This window comes from Osmerus mordax, chromosome 15, assembly GCF_038355195.1.
Source record: "Osmerus mordax isolate fOsmMor3 chromosome 15, fOsmMor3.pri, whole genome shotgun sequence".
Lineage (NCBI taxonomy): Eukaryota > Metazoa > Chordata > Actinopteri > Osmeriformes > Osmeridae > Osmerus > Osmerus mordax.
The window spans coordinates 16,308,893-16,330,914 of NC_090064.1; the positions used below are offsets into that span (position 1 = coordinate 16,308,893).

Genomic DNA, 22,022 nt, shown 5'->3' on the forward strand with positions numbered 1-22,022 from the left:
ACTAATGTCAAAGTTTGGTTCTTCATAACGCAGCGGCGTGGAGATATAGGAGACTGTACTACCGACTCATCATGACTTGACAACTACACATGAAGTTTATTCATTTTCTACTAGGAGACAGCCCACCGAGTGAAATGCAGGGATTGATACAATAGAGAGAAACATGGGAGACTTGAAGTGTGGTTTTGAGGAAATGGAGGGAGTCAAACTGGGATACCTGCTTATCAAAGGCAAACAAATGTTTGCCCTTTCTCAGGTCTTCACTGACCTTCTCAAGAATATTCCTCGGACCACTGTTCACAAGCGGATGGACCATTTAAACGTGAAAAAGCATCACTGTGATCTGGAGGAACTGCGAAAGCTCAAAGCAATAAATTCTATTGCCTTCCATGCGGCTAAATGCACTCTGATATCGCGGGAGGATGTGGAGGCTCTCTACTTTTCATGTAAAACAGAGCGCGTGTTAAAATCCAACAAAAGGAAGGTAAAAGGGAGTTCCCCGGGGGATGCGCGAGAGGAATTGCTCCACAAGGACACACGCGCCAGGTCATGGAAGGAGAAAGTTTGGTTCAGTTTGCACAGCGTTCCTCAGACGCTGCCCCTTAACAACAAAGCCGGCAGCCGAGAGATCCCTCAGCTTCCCGACTCCAATCTACCTCAAATTTACAATAAAAAACACAATCAGGAATACACTTCGGTCTCGCAGTCCGATTACAAACCCTTTAAAAACTATGAAACAGCTCAAATCACCGGGAATTGTGTTTCATATAACCAGAGACATTCGTTTTTCAGGACGGTAGTGAATCGGCAGCCGGTGTTCTTTCAGTCCGCCATTGCTCAGTCTAAGCTCTCGGGCGCAGCTACCGACCCACTTCACAAAAGGAAGAGGAGACGCGAGGAGGGCGGCTGCAGGGACAGCGCGAGGCGGTCGTGGAGTAGGAGCAGACACACACATCAACCCCCGGTCGTCCTTGTGCAGCCAAAGTGCTGCAGCAAGCCAAAAAGACACAATAACGAAAGTTTGGGGGCATTTCACCTCGGCCATGAATTTTACCTGAACCACGGGTCTCACCACCAACATCATGGTTTCCAGGAGAGCTGCAGCAGCGACACGGAATCAAGTTCCTACTCGGAGAGGGTCAACAACGACTCGGATTTCGGGTCCAGTTTGTCCAGTAGTAGCAACTCCGGGACTTCCGATGAAGAGCTGGAGGACAGTCCGTCTGAGAGTTCGGACATCAGCACGGACGAGGAGAGCTCGTCTCAGTCCGACTCTAGCTCCGTGTCCAGCCTGGTCTCTGTCCAGAGTATCCGCTTCAGGCGGGCCAGGTTCGCTTCTCTCCCCAAAACAAAAACCCTCAACTCTAAAACTTTGGTTCTGCAGCCGACCTTCCACTACAACCAGCAGCTGCCGCCACCCAGGACCGCCGACCAGGTAGGGAAAGCGGACGCGGACAGGCTGAGGAAACACCATAGACACGACTCAGTCAACAGGGAAGCTAAGCAAGACACGGAAGTACAGCAAACCCCCAAATTTGTGTCTCCTGGACGAGGGAGCCTTTTTACAGAGACCGTAGGGGGGGACGTTGCAGACGTGCACTGTGACCCAAAGAGTGCTGTTCCAGTGAAAACAGGCTTTTACGCACAAGGCCTCTCATCCAGCGCGAGCAGAAGTAAGATATTTCCCCCATGCAGGACTCCGGGTGCGGCGGGCGGGTGCCCACCTGGACCAGGGTCACACTGCACTCATCTCAAAGAAACGAAGTTCCTCAAATCGACAGACAGCCACCTTTCATTAGCCATGAATCTAAAAACAGAGACAAAAACAGGGCCTTTCTTGAAATTACCATCTCCACTGAAAACCATCAAAACCGAGCCAGAGGAATCCCTGGTGTCTATGGGGCCCCACTCTGAGAGCAGCAAGGCGGCTAAGACACTCCCATCAGTCCTGCAGAATGTGAAAATTAAGGTGGAGGAGAGCAGTAAGGAATATGAATACTCGAGCCAGGCATCTAGATTCCAATGCAAAGGAGACGAGGCGGATGTCAACAATGCTCGGTACCCCGGCGGTGACATCAAACACGCGGACTATTTCAACTATAAGACTAAAGCTATTGAGAGCTCCGCCGGGGCTCCAAAGTCTCCCTCCCTTCAGGAATGTAGGAGCACTCAAGACGCTCCTTGTCCCGAGGAGGGGGAGTACAAGAATGGCGCAAGGGTCAGGAAAAACTACAGGACTTTGGTGCTGGGTGAGAAAACAGGGATTTCGAGGACGCAAACTAAACCGAACACGTCTAAAGTTGACAAGACTCCGTGTTCTCGTCCCGCAGGTAAAGCGGAGAGTTCCGAGGGATATGCAGAGGAATTAACAGGAGCGAGTAAACGAAAACGTACGTTCAACAATGTAGCGTCATCTCTAAAGAGGTCTTTTAGTTTCATGGCGAATTTCCCTTCTCCGCCGTCTTTGGTCGTTGGCAGCGACGGGGATTTGAGCCCCGCTTTTTCTTTGAACTCTCTGAGGGACAATCGGCCGCCCCCGCGCTCCCACCCGGTGTGGCACTGGCAGCCCGGTGGCCGGCCCGTGTCTCCCCCACCAGCACCAAAATTCAGGAAATGTTAAGGTGTTTGTTTTCTTCTTACAAATACAGAGTAAAACACTGCGTGCAGGGGAGCCTGTTTAAACGGTCTGCAAAAGTGTTTCAAGAGTCCAAAACAAGCCCGGGGTGCTTAGCAACGTGTAGCATTTTGGGATTATGTTCTTCATTGGATGGATTTTAAACTTTCCACGTTTTTATGAAGTTTGGTTATTCTTGATGCACTCTGCAAGCGTGTAAACCCCAAGCATCTGTGTCACAACCTCTTGGGTTTATGCTGGGAGACTCAAAATAAGATGTAAAAATAGGCTAGTCCTAGACACATTTAGCCTTTCAAAGGGTGTTTTACCTAATTCACAAAAACTATTGTTTCTCACTTGTCTAGCTCGAAACGATGAATTATACCATGACAGGCCTACCTTGGTTTCAGTGAAGTAAACATTCATTTGTGCTTTGTCTGTGAGAGGGAAAGGGTAACCTCTGTCGTAAAAATAACACCCCATGTTGGTATTTAGGCCTGCTCTTGTTCAAACACTAGCGGAAACGGTTGGTCTCCACAATCAAACACAATCAGGCTTCGCTACTCAGTGCCACCCACTTCTTTACATTTCATAGGTAATTTTCCAAAACGTGTGGTTGTTTTAATGATTTGCAATGATTCTATTTTTTTCTTGGGAATACCTCCTCGCTTAGTTAGGCTACTTCTCTAACAGACGTTAAATCCTTTTTTTAATGGGAATTATTTTGAAGAACTTAATCAAATCAGCCTATGCATGTTGAGGGGGTCTGTTGACTGGGATTGGGGATTGGGACGGAGGACCTGCAGATGCTTCTGAGTGGCTGTGGTCAGCTTTCCCCTGTTTTTATTTAGGCTATTAAAAGTATTTCCTGGGGTGCTTCTGTTGGATTGTGCAGAGGCAGAACACGCAGCCAAGAGTTTAGAACAGGCCAGAACACAATGCCTTCATGTGTACCGACAATCAGAGGGACAGGGATAAGCCTCGAACGCCTAAATAGTGAAAACGTTCTTGAAACAACTGACTTTTTTCAAATGTATCTGAAAAAAAGAAGAATCTGTCCAATGTGTTGGAATATGATTGGGATTGGCAAGAGGTCACGCTACTCAGAATACAAACACCAAAACTATGTCTTAATTCAAACCTTACAGCCTAATGTTATTTAGAAATAGACGAAAGCACAAGTGGGTAGAGGCTCACATGCCTTGCACTTTGATACAGTTCAAAATCTAGTCAGCATAGGGTGGGTTAAAATGGATGTCTGGAGAGGAAATGTGTGCTGTCCACTGAAATATTTCACTTAAAATACTCCGCCGATACGGCTACGATTGCTATTTAGCTTACGTGTAGTTATTCCTATACTTCATGTAGCCTATCTGCAAGAATACTAAATGGACCAGCACACCTGCATACATACTGAACTGACGAATATTAAAGCAGGGTTAACCAATTAGATTACCGTGTAATTGTTTACAACCGGTAGTCTGGCAAAACGTAATAGACTCAAATAAATCTTCATCATTTAAAATAACAAAGTCATGTTTATATGAAATAGGCTAGCCTAATAGGCATGCCAGATATGGTATTCCCCTTAGTCATGATTAGACCTATATAGCTAGACTGCGTGTCAGCCCTTTTCCAAGTAGGCTGTAAACCACCACAATATAACAAATAAGCCGTGTTTTGGAAATACACAACACACCTTTGTCGAGCCACGTGAACTTTGTAAATATAGCCTTTGAATCGTGGTTGTTAAATGAATGTAGGCCAACCTATAGCTTCGTTTCTACCCTATATTCAATATGAAAACGCAGTCAACCAAAAAAAATATTAAAATAAAAAATAAATAGAAAAGGGGGAAAAAACTAAGTTGTAGGCTACCTAAACTGCAGTAGGTTAGCGTGGACGTGTAGGTTTCTCTCATGCACAGCGCGCTGAAAGCCTTTTCTGTCAGTCACAAAGAGAGGCCCAGCTTTAAGCCTGTCAGATCAAAACAAATGCAAAGCCGGTGATGATGTCACGGATCGCCAGAAGTAGGCTATGTAACAGCAAAGACAGCATCCATAAACAAAGAAACCATAGAATTGGTTATTGTAGAAAATTGTTCGCAAACTCTGTTTTACTCTCTGCTTAGAGTGTGTCTGTGATTGTCTGTATAAATTGCACCTCTCCTCTCTCTCTTTTCTTTCTGCGGCCTTAAGTCTATATGTGGCCTACATTCTCCGTTTGAGAGGTAAAACTGGTCTTATAGCCTACAGTTCTGGCTGCAAAATATAAGACTTTTAAACTAGTCCTACATTACAATACGAGTTGATGCTTGCATCCTTAATGGTGGTAGGGTGGAAATGGGGGTTGGGGGGATTTCATGCTTTGCACGAGAGAAGCTTTCACCTCCTAATCCGCGTGTCAAAAGTGTAGCGCATTCGACGAAGAGGGATACACAGATCCACGTTCCTCATGTGTACCACCCGGCTGGACTCGGCAGTTCTCACGCCGAATTCAAAATGCCTCACGAAGGGAAGGGGATGTTGGAAATGGAAGGTTGGGAGGGAGGGAGGGAGGGACCTTCCACCATAAAGACAAATAGCTCTCTGACAGTGACTCTATCAATGTAAACAATTGCATCTTGTCGCGGCTCCAGGCCCCTCCTCCTCCCCTCCATCTCCTGCTATTTACCTCCTTCACTCATAAGTAAGCTATAGCTTCTTTTTTATACTATACTTGAGGTCAGGGTTTTGACATGAACATTTGAAGTCACTGGTTGTTTATATACAAACTGAATATTTATTTTTGTGATTTTTTTTCTTTTTCGTATTGTCATTGTTGTATATAGGACAAATGCACTCGAAATGAGAACTTGAATGACGGATTTCTTAAGCACTTTCCCTTTGTTTTGAGTTATGAAGTATTCATTAAAGGCGATTGAGTGTGACATACGCTGCGTATTCATTGTTGTAGGGACCATCACACATCATTCATTTTGATGGTGCACTACATGGCTGTGACTGCGATGTAGTTGCCCAAACACGAGACCTGTTGACAGAGCATTCATATGGCCTAATGATCTATACAAGCGCTAATTCAGTCACACGTTGCCTACACACTGCGTAAAAATACAGTATTATCATAGCATTCACATTAGGACTGACATAATCTGAGGTTAAATTCTGTTTTTTAACTGGGGGACAACTGAAAGCGATATTTTCGGATGGGATTATGTAAGGCTACCCTGTTTGTGATTTAAAGGAGAAATTGTATCTCTTTAACTCAAGAAGAGATTACGTATGAGTAACTCTGGAGAAAATAGTTCAATTTGGTAAATGCATGGACCCAACTAGATCGTCCTAAACATTTATAGTGAACCCTATTTATTTAGCCACAAAAACACGCATTGTGCACACGTCATTTCCAACAACTGATGACATAGTACATTATCAATAATGGTAGACTTTTTGGGGCTTCACACTCTAGACAATGTTAGACCCGGCACATTGTGAAAATATGCTAACCACATCATCTGCGTAATGGAAAACCTTGCACCTCCGATCATGGCAGTTCAGGTAGGCTATATCCTAATATTAGTAGACATCACCATATAAGCCTGTGTGACCTCTGACTGTTCCCGTTATTGATTAATGAGGCTTTCTGGTAGGCTATAAACCAGAGGTGGGTGTAGGGCCCAGGGCTGAGGTAGTGTCAACCAGCTCCTCGCCTCCCCGCGGTCAGTAGCAGGCTAGGCGATAGTGCCGTGGCCACATGCTAATGAGATGTTCCAGAGAAGGCCGATGCGGGGTTAAATTCCAGTGCGGATTGCGAACCAACAGAGTGTAACTTCTATAGAATACCAATAGACAGGCTACACAGCGAGGGCCCGAACCAGTTTAATCACAAGTTGGATTAAAGAAAATACTTCGGCAATTTCCTAAAGAGTTTGGCTATTCAATCAGTCACAATAGCCCCGTGGGCTGACATCACAAGCAAGGCACTTTATACAGTTTTTCCACCTCGTCCTTGTTTGGTAAACTTAGTTAGGATTCATGCTGACGGACACTGTCTGCATAGGTCAGCACATTGCATTGATCTTTGAGACAATCAAATACGGTGGCCGTAAAAAGCTGTCAGGACATTTTTATTTCCAATCTCTCAACAGTAAAGAGGACAGTAGGCCTGTTCGCCTCCGTTAACCTATTTAAAAGGTCTTTATACAGTCTATAAAAAAATCCTGAATATTTTCATGTTACTAATGGGTATAAAACGTATGAATTGGGCTGAAAACGACTACTCAAACACTCTTGTCCGCAAAACATATTTGATTGTTGAACGTTAAACGAAGTTTTGGCCTATGGTTTCAGTAACACACGAATACACGTGGACGCGCACGCCCTCAAAACCCACACACAGAAGCGCAAGCATTACACACACGCACGCTCGTGTGATTACAGTTCCATTGGTCTTTTATGTGGCACATAACAATGACTAAGTCATGTGCAAGTTGAATGCTATATCATTGCCTTACCAATAAATATAGCTTAGGCCATATATTTATAAAGACACAATGGATTTGGATCTCTGATCGTGTCAATGTGTCGTTGAGAAGATAAATACATCTATTGTCTATAGCCCACCTGTTACCCTGAACCTTCGTCCATATGACAAATGACTAAACTTTGAATTGATGGCCACATTGCAGATTTTTACCAATCTGACCAACAACGCGTTTTTCGTCATCTTATTTGTGATAGGCTATCAGTCTACAGGCCTACTTTGTTTCACGATAATTCCAATTGCCAGTTATCTCAATATTTAACTCTCTGTTTATAGACTATGGTAACTTATTTATTCATCATGCATTTAATATCTCGTCCATTGTTCAAGTGTTCCCTAAATTGTAAAAAATGCTTAAAGTAATATAACTGTTCAAAGACCAATATTAAATGATATAGGCTGCAGGCACTTTACATTCTATAACTTTATGTATCTTACTCAGACAATCGGTCTATTTACAATAAATTACCTAATATACGTAAAACATATAAAATAAATACTTTTGGGATAAATATAACTTTACTAATGTAATGGGGTAATCTTATTATACTTTTATGATGGTGTGGATATTAGGTCAGGAAGTGTGTGTGTTTGAGAGAGAGACAGAGAGAGAGAGAGAGAGAAACAAAGAGAGAAACAGCCTTTATTATGTGTGCGCGAGGGTATCCGGCAGCCGCGTGTGACCTATATTTACCCCACGCGGAAGCAAGGAGGCCCAGCGCTCGCAGTCCAGCAGCTCTCTTTTGCCGCATGCGTTGCGTTGTGACAGAGAATGTAAATATCGTTAAAAAAAGTAACTATCTTCTTGCAATTTAGCCTAATGTACCTCGTGGCGTTGTTCACTGATGTGTGTTTTACAGAAAGAACTTCTGCTGATGGCGATAACGTCTGCTGCGAACACCATCACTGAACAAGGATTTGGTGCTGAATTCGCCATATTCTGTTTTAGGTGTGGAAGAAGGAGGAGAAGTTAAAGGCTACCCCATCATAGGCCTCAGAGAAGGCCAACTCATTTTACATTTCATGAATTATTAAAATGTTTATATAATTCCCATATGAGATAAGCCGAGTTGTTTTTTTAAAAGTGCATAACCAGTGTGTGTATATTGTTTTTGAGTTCACGATTAATGGAGACTTATGCTGAATTATTACATCATCACCGGTTATAAACCATATATTGTTAGAATATATATATTTTGTAGATTGGACCTGTAAACTTTAAAATATATGTACATTCCATAAATAGGCATTTTATCTATAAAAATGCAGGTCTGTGGCATGCAGGTCTTTTCATACTACTTTAGCCTATAAGTGTCACCACAGCAACAGCAATTTAGATTATAGAATCTTAATCAAAACCAATAGGCCTATATGGCCATAACTATCCGGCTGTTTCTTCATGCTGTGTCCTTCAGTCCTTGGATAGACCTGTCGCTCCGTCTTGTCCCGGGACTATTCTGCCGAGATTGGTGGTTGTTGGGCTGGGTAGATGAAGGGGGATGTGCCCGTGGAACAGCCCTGCACGGAACCCAAAAAAACAATAAGGTACTGCGCGAGCTCTAAACAGTCTCCCATCAGTTGTAAAAGTGCTCCCTGATTAGATCAAATGCCTCAAGAGCCAGATGAATTGTTAGTTCGATAGAGCAACATCATTCCAAATTTACGTTTAAATATCCATTAAAACATGAGTGATGTAACATCTGGTTTTATAGAAAACTCCACAGCGTGCGCCAGTGATCAAGAACGTGCAGGTTTATTGCATGGAAGATTGTTGAGAGTTGCAGTTGCAAACTAATGAGAAATCTTGTGTATGGAAGAACATAAATTGTAATTTGCTCATAGTAGTTGAACACAACATCGTGGAAGTTTTGGCAACCACTGAAGCTGAGGAATATTTGTTTTATTTTGGTCAATGTGCATTTTCATATTTTGTCTCAGATTGTGCCCAGACTACTGATACAATGAAGAACTTTCAGACAAATCTGCAAATAAGATATAGTGGGTTTAGAAGAAGTCACGTGGACTACGTCGGGTGGTTGAGCGAGGTCTTTCAATGCGGCCTGAGGGGGAAAACCATGTAGCCTATAGTCGAGTACTCGCGGGTCACGGAGCTCAGCGCGATTTTGGAGATGATCTGAGGGAACATGGACAGGATTTAATATGTGTTATGTGTGCTTATCTAACATTTACTGACAAATAACAATTAAATTTCTTGTAAACTTAAACTTACAGAAAAATAGATTTTATTCAGGCCAATATTGTAACTGACAAATTGCTTTAGGCTGGTGAAATGGCCATAGCTGTGAAATATTATTTGTGTTGCTTCTCATGAGACACTATTCAATCTGTACCACACGGCCAAAGTTCAGGTTGCAGTCGAAGTTCACATTTTACTTAAGTGTATATCTTCAATAACTTTTCAACAGTTGAATTTCTGAATCAGTCAACATCTCGGAGTTATGAGTGACCTAAGTTTAAGGGACTCGAGCTAGCTCTGAAAAGACACAAGGTAGCACTACTTCTGATTTATTATCAAATGGACCGACATGGAGTCTGTCTTAGTTTTGACTTGGCTGGGGCAATTGTTTTTGGCTGGGGCAACTGTTTGATTATTTATTTGAATAATTATAGAAACTATTTTAATACTAGGCCTATTTATTATTTGTATAATATTTTCTATTTGAGGTATTTTCTATATTTTATGTTTAATTCTTCTTTGGAAGCACAGAAGAAGGTCTTTTGAAACAGTCTCGTGAAGCATAAGGGATTGGTATCTAGAAACAGCTGGAAGTGTCGAATTTTTGCCTGTCAGATTAAATTTTTTATATCACAAAATAAAAAACGTCTCTTAAAATGCTTTAGCAACCCGATATAATTTAAACCTTCTTTCTCTAAGTTATTGATGCATTCTAGTTCAAATAGGTTGCTATTTTTACTGTCGCAAGTGCATGATGGCTGAGAAGTGGTTACTTTGTACTGAAAAGATGGTCAGAGTGGTAGAGGTATAGATATGCACTTCTGACCATTGATCTTCTTCAATGTCTTTGGATAAAAGCGTTTGGTAATTTAATAAAAACGCAAAATGTTACTAATAGGCTTACGCAAATAACTTCAAACTCTGTTGGCGTCGACTTAACATAGAAGTTTATACAATGTCTTTGGAGGATATTGTAGAGACGAGTAGGCCTACAATCTGTGCATATAGGCCAATTTCCAACATGGCTCATTATTGCATATCAAATCAAAATTAAATAAAACATTTTTTTACAAGCTCTATCACATACGCCCATAGAACACAGAGCACTGAAACCAACCTAAACCCTCAAGGAAACTCAGAGAGAGAAAAAAAAACTTGGGAGGATCAGTTCAGCAAGGGCTCCCCTCCTCTAGAGACGGTTGGTGATACAGAGGTGCAGATCAAGGTAGCCTTAATTGTACAGGCTTTATAAAACCCCTTTCTACCCTACCTACCCAGACCGTTTTTTCAAAACTATTCAATGTGTATTTTAAGAGATATACTAGAAAAAAACGTGGGCTTCTACCACTATATTTCGGTTATCGTTAGGGTTGTGGTTCATTGTAATAGCTCCAACGCCTGCGTTCTCATCAATTAATAGCGTACACGCCATTGTTTGAAGGGAGGGACGTGTCCGCGTCCCCGTGCCCGCCTACGGGCATTTAGGAACAATCGGGTCCTGGGGTGACCTTTGCCCTCTCATACCACAGAAACAGGCTTATGGCGCTGCGGAAGCTGGATGGAAGCCACGGAACAAAAACAACAGTCTAAAGTTTAAATACCTCTCGACATGGGACCAACATATTCATTTCATTTTAAATCTCAAACTGAAACACGAAAACGCCACACACACCTTTTAACGTGTAGCCTAACGGCGTTGACGTTCATTGATCTACACATAATCTATATGAAATTGTAAAAAGTATAATCTATAGGCTAGATACATCGGTAGGCCTATAAGCGCTATTATTATAGGAATGTATTGTCTGAGGTTGATATGGGGTGATGTCTCCGGGAAAACGTTTGATGAAAAACTCTTAAAAGCCTCCAGTCTGCACGTCATCAGATACAGAACAAATGAAGGGTCTAATATTCACATTTCTTCAATGCCTTTATATAGGCCTATGTCAAGTCAGTTCAGCTACAATAATTCCCATACCTGCAGGATATAACTATGGAGACGAGTCGATTGTTACTAGAAGACCTTTTTCTTTCGTAAACTGCAGTTAGAAATATAATAGGGCACTTGGTCGTCTGGAACATCTCCAACTCAGGTTTCAGCCAATTTTTTCGACCACTTCTTTAAATTGGGCATTCATCTATAGGGACAAAAGGTAAAAGCAAAGAGATTCAACCGTCATTGTTCCAAACCCTTGCGGCTATGTCAAGCCTTCAATAAGCCATGGAACGTTTTTTTCCCTTTAGACGACCATCTCATTTACGCTTCACAAAATCAAAAATTATGAATAAAACCCTTATATATAAAATGTCCCCCCATCCAGTGGCCGGATTTCCGGTTTTAATCTGATCTTTACGTTACGCTGTCTGTTCGTTTCTAGTTTAGTTGGAGTGAAGCTTGTTTGCAAAGTAATTGGACCCACACAATTCCCCTGGGAATAAGACTCAAAGTATGCTGTCGAATGATTCCTACTTGAAGCTATAAAATAAGTGATAGTCGGTTGCTCGTTTGTGACTTTGGGATTTAAGACACATTAGAGCATACACTGTCAAATGTTGAAATATTTTAGGGGGGGGGGGGGAGTCGAGCAAATTATTCGGTGGGTTTACTACGATAATGCATTAAATGGTCTTCTATTCCTGTCAGCAGGGGTTCTGGGTGCAATTAAGGAGAACAAATATATAGCCTAACCTTCTAACTAGACTATCACGTTGTAACTTATCACTACACTCTCACAATCACGTAGCCTACATGGTAGACCAGTGTGAACTTATCATTAGGGCACCGGCCTATATCTTTTTACCAATGTTGCCTTTTATGGAAACACGTTCTTCACACTTTGACATTTTGGCGTTCAGATGTCCTTTTGTTTGTTAAGTATTTTAGGAATACACTATCATTAGTCTAAATAAGACCATTCTTCATAGACTGCTTGACCTTTTCCTGTAGGCAAAGGTCTGTATATTTCGACTCATCCACTGGGTTATTTTATAGAAGCTGAGATAATTCGTCCATCGCTGCAGGATGCAACAGTTAATGATCGTTGTGTTGGTGGGGGTTGAATGTATATGAAGTATCTCTCTTCTTCATGGTCAGAGAATATTCTCTGAAAAGTTTCCATGTTGGTGTTTGGTGTGAATATTCACACCAACATGGAAACTGTCTCCAACAATCTCAGTAATTAGATAATTAGCCGAAGCTATAGCAATTTCTTCAGTCAACCCTTCTGTACAATTAGCCTAAGAGGCCTGAATGTGTTAGTCGAAAGCACAGATTGTTTTCATAGTAAGCTCTTCGACCTTCAGATATGACTTAAATGTTACTTCAATTGGCTTTAAATTGCGAGCCCTTTACTCCATAAGTAATTACAATTAAATAAATGTGTAATTCTATGGCATACAGGGTTTAAAATAGTGTTGTCCGTTTTGTTCCTCAGCTACACCTAACGCACATCTAGGATTAATTGGAAAAGTAAAAATCGTCTGGCAAATGAGAGCCAACTCTGAGTAGGGCCAATGCTCATTATTTTATTTTATTCATTTTATCTAATTGGACGGGCTACCCTACACTTAAATATGATCGGTGACTTTATTGCACTCACCAGTCGTTACATTTAGAATTAATCTTGTGTCCAATTGCCCAATTTGGGGCGAGCCTAAATTGTAGGCCTATCTGTATTAGGAGAAACTGTGTCGGTATACATTAACTATAATAATCATTTCCCAATAAACAACTTATATGAGACCTAACAAACTTTAATTGTGTGGAGTTTGGATTAAGACAAGGTGATGGTCTTGGTCTTATCTTTAGAATGATTATGGATGTTTAATAGCCTAAAACACATGTATGGGTTAATAAGCAGTCATAGCAATCGAAATCAACAAATCGCGTAGGGAAACCAACAATATAAGATGGATATTAGACGTTTGTTTTGCGTTTCGAAGGGCGAAAAAAATAAAAATAAAGAAAGTTAGGCTACATTATCATTAGAAATCTGACCATGTATACGTTGTGGAAACATTGGCGACCAATGCTGTACAGTATAGCCTAGTCTATTTAAATATCCGTTAACTTGTCTTTTCCTAAAACAAAGACATAGGTAGCCTAATCTTAACGGTGGCCAGTCTATCAAGACGACTGAATGACAATGTGCAGCCTCTATACAAAACATCATTCTAAAATGACACTCCTCGCGGGAATCAAATGAATGTTCAAATATGTTTTAAATTCGTCAATAAAAACCTCGAAAACATCTGTTGTTGGATATTAGTTGGTTTGGTAGATGTGCGTGCATAGTTTGGCAAAGATCATATGCTTACATAATAGGTAGGCTAACATCCACTGTAACATTTTCTGCAGGAATCGGCTGTTGAATTGCAATAGCCTATCGGTGTGAATTAATTATTCGGAGGTGTTTATGCTGCACTCTATTGCCGTTACTAGGCTATATGATGGCCGTGTATGGATCATTATCGAGGGATTGTATTACTTTTTCCATTTGTGGAATTAAATGACATGAAGCCAACGAATTTGGAGACTATGTTGCCTTCTCCAACCGCTTTCAATGCTGATGGCCAATGCCGGTCCTATCAAGGTTTAGGCGACGAATTCGCCCCTTCATAATATCCCATGCAAAATAACTAGACTTGGAAAATGTTAAGAGTTAAGAGTAGGCTAGCCTAGGCTAGCACACTGAAAGACAGAGATGAACTAAAAAATACTGACGCTTGTTCGTCTTTCAGCTCCTGGTCAAAGCCTACGCTCTAAGCGATTTTGCAGTCTATTGTCGCCGTCCTCCGGTCACTTAGAGTAGTGATGAGCGGTCTTAAAGGGGATGTCTAGGAAACCGGAAAGAAAATTTAAGGTGGATCTACAGAGATACTGAGGCAGCATCTTGGAACTTAGAAGTGACCCATGGGGCACGCGCCTGGCCTGTTTGAAAGTCATTGCAGTTTGTAATGTTTTAACGACATTATTGGTCATAAAATATTGCAATGTTGACATTTCATTTTCGTCTCAGGGGTTAGCTTCCCTATAGCTGATAATAACCTAACGTGCTATGGTAAACTATGTTGTTTGCAACATGACTGTTTGGGAAATTGAATGAAATGGAAAAAGGAAGGCGTACAAAAAGAAACCGTTTTCTCGTTGGTCTAGGCTACATTACAAGATGTGATTTTTATTTCAGAAAGGTGTGTAAACCTAATATGTAGCAGGCCTGTTTTCCTGCTTTTAATTTGGTTCCCTACTGTTATTCAGAAACAACACAGTAAACCCCAGTTAAACATTAAAGACGAAGAGAAAATAGACGTTGCCTACTGCAGCAGTAGATCACTCACGATGGAGTCATAAGTTAACAGGACGTCTAACCGAAAAGCTATGCAGAAACGGGATTTATTTCTTTTTCATGTTGTGGTCGGGATATGAGTGTTTTGCTTTAGGGTTAAGGGTTAGGCAGGATATAAATACGGCAAATATGCATAGTTTAGGCTACTTCACTGACCAGCCAACCCATATCTCGCGAGCCTATCCCACAGGTTGACATTCGGTGGATTTCGCTGGAAATTGTATCTTCGTGGTGAATCCTTTTCATTTGAAACGATAGGTAGCTGTATATCTCTCCTCTAACAATCCTTGTGGTTGAAGTCTAATTATTTTTGTATATTTAGCCTGAACGCTACAAGCAAATTATGGCTTCTTTATAGTAAGATTAGCATAACCTTTAATAAATAATAAACTGCTAGTGGAACAGTAACCAATGCCTGTAGGCTATACTTTCTCCCCTCATCTTTAGTAAAGGTCAGTGGCAAAGATAAAATAAAAAGTAAGCTTGGCTACGGGGTAATTAATCAGATCTAATGATTCAAAACAGATAAAAAAATAAGAGGATTATAAAGAGAATAATTCATTTTTCTTTCTGAGTTGGGGCGGACAATTGTCCAACCGGCTGTAAGAATATTTCATGGCCGGTTAACCGTTTATTTTCCTACTGTTGCCTAATAGGTAAAAAATGATATAGCCAGTGCCATAAAAAACATAATTAACTTCATACCATATCACAATTTTTTCAATAAAGTGCAATATCCTTAAAAAACGTGTGAAATGTCTTTAATGCAGTCGGCCCATATCTCACGAGTATGCACGTATTTATTGTTGTGATGACTAATGACTGGCATTTAAGATAGCCTATTTGATTTTCTGGGACATTTTTTGGATGATATCTGAAAATGAGGTCAGACTGTGAAAACAAATGGAATTTGGGGAAAACGTAGGCCTACAGCCATGTTACAGTCTATCTTAAACCAGAACGTGTCTCGTGTTGACCATCTGTATGTGACACTTTTGGGTCCAGTGTGACCATGTCCTCACCTCTGCATGATAGGTTCTCTCCCTGCTCAAGTCACCATTGTTTGGATTCTTCCCAAGGTCATAAAATGAACCCAGTTTAGACCTGTCTCATTTATTTATGTTTTAATTTTAATTTAATTTCACTTTAGGTCATTGGTTACTCAAACGGCCATGCAAGATGTACACATAGGCTATTGGCCTATAAAATAAAATAAAAAATCTTTCCATAGAGCTATTATATATACGGTCTGTTTATGTGCGCGTAGGTGTGTGTGAATGGGGCATGTTATTACCCCATTCTTCTCAAGTGAATTGAAGTCCGGCTTTGCATACAGTAGCCTATAGTCTGCTGACTTATTCCACCTTTTCGAGCGGTGATGGTGTGATATTCTGAAAACACCCCTCTCCCTCATCAGATTGTCCCTTGAAACCTGCCTGCCTCTAATATTCATCACCACTATGTCGCTTGTAACACTGCATCAGAGTCGACTGTCTGTGTTCTACGGTGCAACTTAACCAGACAAATGCATCGTTCGTGTTCGCGAAGACTGCTACTCGTGTGTCTTGTGATGGTCGACTTCTACAGCGCTGCTATAAAACGCTCTTCAGGAACAGGCATGATGATCAGTTTGTAACCAGTTTATTCTATTTAGACTGTAGTCTATTAGGCTATCGGTGGCATGGACTAGGCTATCCCTTTCGGCTAACATTGGCAAATTTAACGAAATATAATAATAAAAAAGTTCTAGGCTAAATAGGCTAAATAAAAAAAAATGCAAAATGTACTTTGGTTTTTATAGGGTCGACGTGGGTTTGGCTGTGCCTTTACGCGACCCCGGTTTGGGGCCGTTTTTACGAAACACCGTATGCTGAAGAAGTGAACCCTGCAGTCAGCTGTCACCCGTGTCTTGCTCAGGGGTAAGTGTTTAAATGAAGCTGTTTGAAAAAGAAAAAACATATTTTTAAGATTCTGGTAATAGTTGTGCGATATACGCCTAAGATGTGAGGATGAGGCAATAGCCTACACCCAAATGGGAAGATTATTTACTGCTTAGATTTTATTTTTTTGATTTGTGTGTGTAATCTTACTACAACTACGGTGCTCTTGTCGGGAAAAAACAAACAAATCAGTGTAACACATAATTTGTAAAGCCACACCAGTCGCGTTCTGTTAATAAACTCGATTGCTCGACCTATTCCCTTTTAGAGCCTATGGGGAACTTGGCGTTTTTAGCCGCTAAAATATTCACCTGTGTGCTTAAAACCACAGCCTTTTAGGTGTTTTGTCAGTAATAGATAACGTGATGTCCAATTGCTGTTGTTGGGCGCTTTTACGTCGAAGATCCCAGACTGGAGCGTTATCCAGGCGGAGGTGTAACTGCAGTGACCTGGTTGACCGACTGGTGACGAGGAAGTGTCTTCATGGCTCCGTCATCGTTGGGTCAGACCCAGCTGGGCAGAGGTGAGCTGCCGGTCACCGGTCATTTTACCTCACCTTTTTATTAACATAGTCGCGGGTATAGACTTTTTAGACTTTGTATCACTTCATGTAAATATATTTAGCACGTAGGCGTCGTCAATGTAAAAATTGCAATGTAAATTTAAGTTTAGAAATATGTCAATGTTTTGTAAATGTTAAATACTGTCTTAACGTAAGAATGGACTATGTGGTTTATTTGATTTTTGTTAGGATTTCTGACAGGGAAGACAGGGGTAACGATGCAACTGTAACCCAGCGAAGGCGGCACGAGCCAGTCTTCAGGCCTGACGGTATAACGATTTATAACTTTGTGTTCATTTAGAAGTTAACATTTAGTCTTATATCAATATGTTGATCTGTGTAGTCCCACTTATGTTTTTGGATGAGGGAAGAACTTCTGTATGTTTGCTAATGTAACATGTAACACATGTAGCCATACCCAACTTGCGGCCTGTGCGTGGTAGGGCCGAGGCCGTAGCCATGGAGTCAACATTGGGGGGACGAAATCTGCTGAGGAGTGTGAGGGCCCCCCCCTGAAAAAATAAAAATAAAAATCCGTACAGAACACCGGTATCAGTAATACTAGTAGTTATAAAATGAAAATGTTTACCTTTAGTTATGAATATGATCTAAATTTTCTATGATGATTTTGGACAGCGTGCGTGGTTGCCTGTCGTAGCAGCACATATATATTTTATTTATATTTTTATATCAATATATTGGGGGGGGGGATTTTGACCAGATTTGAATATTGGGGGGGATGTGTCCCCCTCAATATATATTATGATTATGGCCCTGGGTAGGGCTATGTCAGAGTTTAGCCGTTGTGTTTACGGTGCTGTCTATCCTGTGTTTCCCAGTGGTGAGGATTCACACGGATAAAGAAGCGTATCCCACGGACACGGTCATCACGTTCCTGGCCCTGCCGTCAGAGGGTGGGCCTCGGGAGTTCCTGTGGAGCTTCGGAGATTCTCACCCCATCAGAACGACCTCGCCTACCGTCTCCAGGAGATACCGCACACCTGGCAGGTAACATCCACACGTCACACAGCAGTACACCTGGCAGGTAACATCCACACGTCACACAGCAGTACACCTGGCAAGTAACATCCACACGTCACACAGCAGTACACCTGGCAGGTAACATCCACACGTCACACAGCAGTACACCTGGCAGGTAACATCCACACGTCACACAGCAGTACACCTGGCAGGTAACATCCACACGTCACACAGCAGTACACCTGGCAGGTAACATCCACACGTCACACAGCAGGGTGTGTGAAGAGGCTGGAGAAGGTGTAAATAATATCAATGTATGAAACAAGCAAGATTTAAACAAAATAAACAATACAACCATTTCTTTTCCCAGTGATATTAAAGCATATATTTCTTAATCATACTGAAGGTAAAGCCAGTGACATAACATACACAGCACTTCGTACAGTAATCACGCTGAAGATTAAGACTGCACAGTTGTAGCATTACTGCATTTGTCCTAGTCTTCAATCAACACACTCTATGATGACCCTCATGGCGCCTCTCCATCATGGCCCTCTCCTCCCTCACCTGTGCGCAGGTACAGCGTGGTGGTGACGACAACCGATGGTGTGACCTCCGTGACTTCTGACCCTCTCCACCTGGTGGTCCAGACAGCCGTGCGTCCCAGCAGGCTGGTGCACCTGCCCTCGGTGGTCCAGAACTACAGCCTGGTCTTCAGATGCAGGACCCGTGCCGGCACCAACATCACCTACAGCTGGAGCTTCGGGGACGGGGAGAGCAGGACAGGACAGAGCACAGAACAGCACACCTTCTACAGGTGAGAGGATAGAACAGGTCGAACAGCACACCTTCTACAGGTGAGAGGATAGAACAGGTCGAACAGCACACCTTCTACAGGTGAGAGGATAAAACAGCTATAAAAGCGACAGCTAAATGAAACATTAAGTTGTGCATATTTAAATGTTAAGACATTAAAACTGAAAGAGCTCCGTGTGTTGCTTGTCCGTGCAGGACGGGAGTGTTCAGGGTGGAGGTGACCATGTCCAACCTTGTCAGCTCCGCCTCCCTGCTGGGGGAGGTGTTCGTGGTGGTCCGGCCCTGCCAGCCCCCGCCTGTGAAAAACATGGGTCCTCTCAACATACAGGTGAGACTCTACCTGAGGGATGGAGGTGAGAGGGACACAGAGGAGATTATATATCTTATCCTCTCCCCTCTCCTCCCCCCCTCCCTCTCTTCCGCTCTCTTCTCCGCCGCCCAGGTGAGGAGGGATCAGAAGTTGCGTCTGAGCGTGACGTTGGAGACGGAGGTGCAGTGTGACGTGTCCCGGGGTCTCGGGTACCGCTGGACAGTGCGTGACTCCGGGGGGCTGGTCGTCCCCCTGCCGGGCGTGGGCACTCACCTGCAGAGCCTGGCACTGCCCACACACACCCTGCTGTGCGGCACCTACACCGCCGTAGCGAGGGTGAGCCAGAGGTTTACCAGTCACAGTTCATGAGCTTTATACATGGGGATGGGTACAGCTTAGTGGTTAGAGCATTTTACTGCAGGTCAAGAGGTTGGAGGGTCAAATTCCCCAAACTAAATTTGATTTGTTTAGGATTCGTTCCTTGCTCTGGTCAAGTTATAAAACAGACACAATAAAATATATTTCCAATATCATTCCTTGTTTTCTGTCAGGTTTCAGTTGTATACATTTACATTTAGTCATTTAGCAGACGCTCTTATCCAGATTGACTTACAGTAAGTACAGGGTCATTCCCCCGAGGCAAGTAGGGTGAAGGGCCTTGCCCAAGGACACAACGTCATTTGACACAGCCAGGGAATCGAACCAGCAACCTTCTGATTACTAGCCAGATTCCCTAACCGCTCAGCCACCTGACTCCCTAGTTGTAGTAACAACATAAAACACTCCTATGTTCTGCGCCTCCTCCTGTGTGCCTGTCAGGTGAGTGTTGTGGGCAGCGTGGTGTACAGCAACTACAGCTTGCATGTGCAGGTGCTGCCCTCCCCCCCAGTGGCCTTCATCCTGGGGGGCACCAACGTCTTCCTGGCCCGCGGGAACATCAGTGCCCTCGCCCTGGACGGACACCGCTCCTACGACCCTGACGAGCCCGCTGGAGCTCTCAGGTACAGGGCTTGCAGGCCTCTTTCTGTCATGTCGCTGGTCATCTATCTGGGTATAATTTTGTATCAAATTTTAGTAATATGAATATTCTAATATAGTTATATTGTTTATGTCTCAAACATAAACCCTTCCATTGTCACTTAACCCCGCCTTCTCAGCTACAGCTGGAGCTGTAAGCCAATCAGCTCCATCGACAGCTCCTGTTTCGACCAACCGGTGGCCACCTCCTCGCCCATGCTGCTGTTGTCGGACGGAGCCTTGAAGCAAAGCTTCGACCAGTTCCGGTTCACCCTCACGGTCAGCAGCGGAGAACGCTCTGCCTCCTCGGACACCTTCGTCACGGTAACACAACACCTGTCCAGGTGAGGGTGATGCAGAGAACACTGTTCCTGAACACGTCCTGAACCCCTTTGTGTCTTATTGTTATTGTGTCTTATCTTAGAATTCTTTTTCAGAAAACTTTTTTTTCAAAAATTCAAAACTTTTTTTCGAAACGTGTTTTTCACACACAGTGAAAGGACAGGAGAGAGGTGGAGAGGAGAGAGGAGAACAGAGAAGCCTAAAACAGAGTCGAGTAAAGCAAAGCAGAGTACAATAGAGTACAGTAGAGTTCAGTAGAGTTCTCATCAAATACTCATCAATGATGCCAACCTATTTCTGAAAAGAAATCGCAAATATATTTTCAACCTTTTGAAACTTTTTGTCAAAAATATTTTTCAAACCTTTAGGAACGTTTTTTTTCACAACGTTTCTTCCAAAACCTTTAAAATAATTTGAAATCCCTTTTTCAACCTTTCTAAACTTTTTTTCCCCACAAAGTACATTTATTATTTATTAATGAAATGCAATATGAGTACTTGTAAATGCTTAAAAATATTCATTCATATTCATTCAAAATATCAGTAGAAGGGCAATATTAAGTTGCAATATAGTTTAGGACCATTTTGTCACTGGATTTTCCTAAGAGAATTCCATCTAAACATAGCAGATCTACTGTATGTGTTCCTGACTCCAGGAAATCTGATCTGAACAGACATGTTCCTCTGTGTCTGCTCCCAGGAGAGTGTGGATGAACTGCTCCCAGTGCCAAGGAGATTGGCTGAACTGGGACCAGGCGCTGTCTGTCTGGGCGGGGTGTAAAGGCTGTGGCCTGGATCCTGTGCTCTACTCCTGGACCCTCTTCCTGGTCAACGCCACCAGTAAGGTGCAGATAGACGGTGAGACTGTACGTGTGTGTGTGTGTGTCCCCGGTGTCTTTAACTTTAGCAAACAAATAAAATGTTGTATATTTGTTGCTTATGTGCTTGTATTTGGTGTTTGTGTATGTGGTGTTAATGTGTGTGTATTTATATGTAAGACTCTGTATGGTATATGCATCGTGTGTGTGTGTGCGTGTGCGTGTGTGTGTGCGCGTGTGTGTGTGTGTGCGCGTGTGTGTGCGTGTGTGTGCGTGTGCGTGTGAGTTTAAGGTGTTTTCATGATGTCTCTTCTCCCTCCAGTCCCTTTCTGTCAGGTTGTTGATCTCGTTTTCCCATCCACCATCATCTCGGACCCTCCGGTTCTCTCTCCCTCTTCAGAGTCCCTCCCCCCCCAGCCCTCTCCCCCACACCCACCCACCGCCCCCCTCCCTGAGCCCCCCCAAAACCCCTCCAGACCAATACCCTCCAAATCAGCAACTGTGCGGAGAAGTGGAATAAAAAGTCCCACAATCCCCAG

The 22,022-nt window shown here is 42.7% G+C and overlaps 2 protein-coding genes across 2 annotated transcripts in view; both read left to right on the forward strand.

Moving 5' to 3' along the window:
* The first annotated feature begins 163 nt into the window (after positions 1–163).
* Positions 164–8,114, forward strand: skida1 (SKI/DACH domain containing 1). The gene is made up of 2 exons (XM_067252130.1): positions 164–2,394; positions 8,021–8,114. Exons 1-2 carry the CDS (start codon positions 164–166, stop codon positions 8,064–8,066), a joined length of 2,277 nt encoding a protein of 758 aa, XP_067108231.1. The 3' UTR covers positions 8,067–8,114.
* Positions 8,115–17,121: 9,007 nt separating this feature from the next.
* The window catches only part of LOC136958031 (polycystin-1-like protein 1), a 17,850-nt gene continuing 12,949 nt past the window's right edge, over positions 17,122–22,022 (forward strand). Inside the window, exons 1-8 of the mRNA XM_067252255.1 lie at positions 17,122–17,161; positions 18,040–18,208; positions 18,759–18,998; positions 19,193–19,325; positions 19,440–19,643; positions 20,127–20,308; positions 20,465–20,668; positions 21,366–21,523. Of these exons, the coding sequence (XP_067108356.1) occupies positions 17,122–17,161; positions 18,040–18,208; positions 18,759–18,998; positions 19,193–19,325; positions 19,440–19,643; positions 20,127–20,308; positions 20,465–20,668; positions 21,366–21,523 (1,330 nt within the window). The remainder of the gene's footprint in view (positions 17,162–18,039; positions 18,209–18,758; positions 18,999–19,192; positions 19,326–19,439; positions 19,644–20,126; positions 20,309–20,464; positions 20,669–21,365; positions 21,524–22,022) is intronic.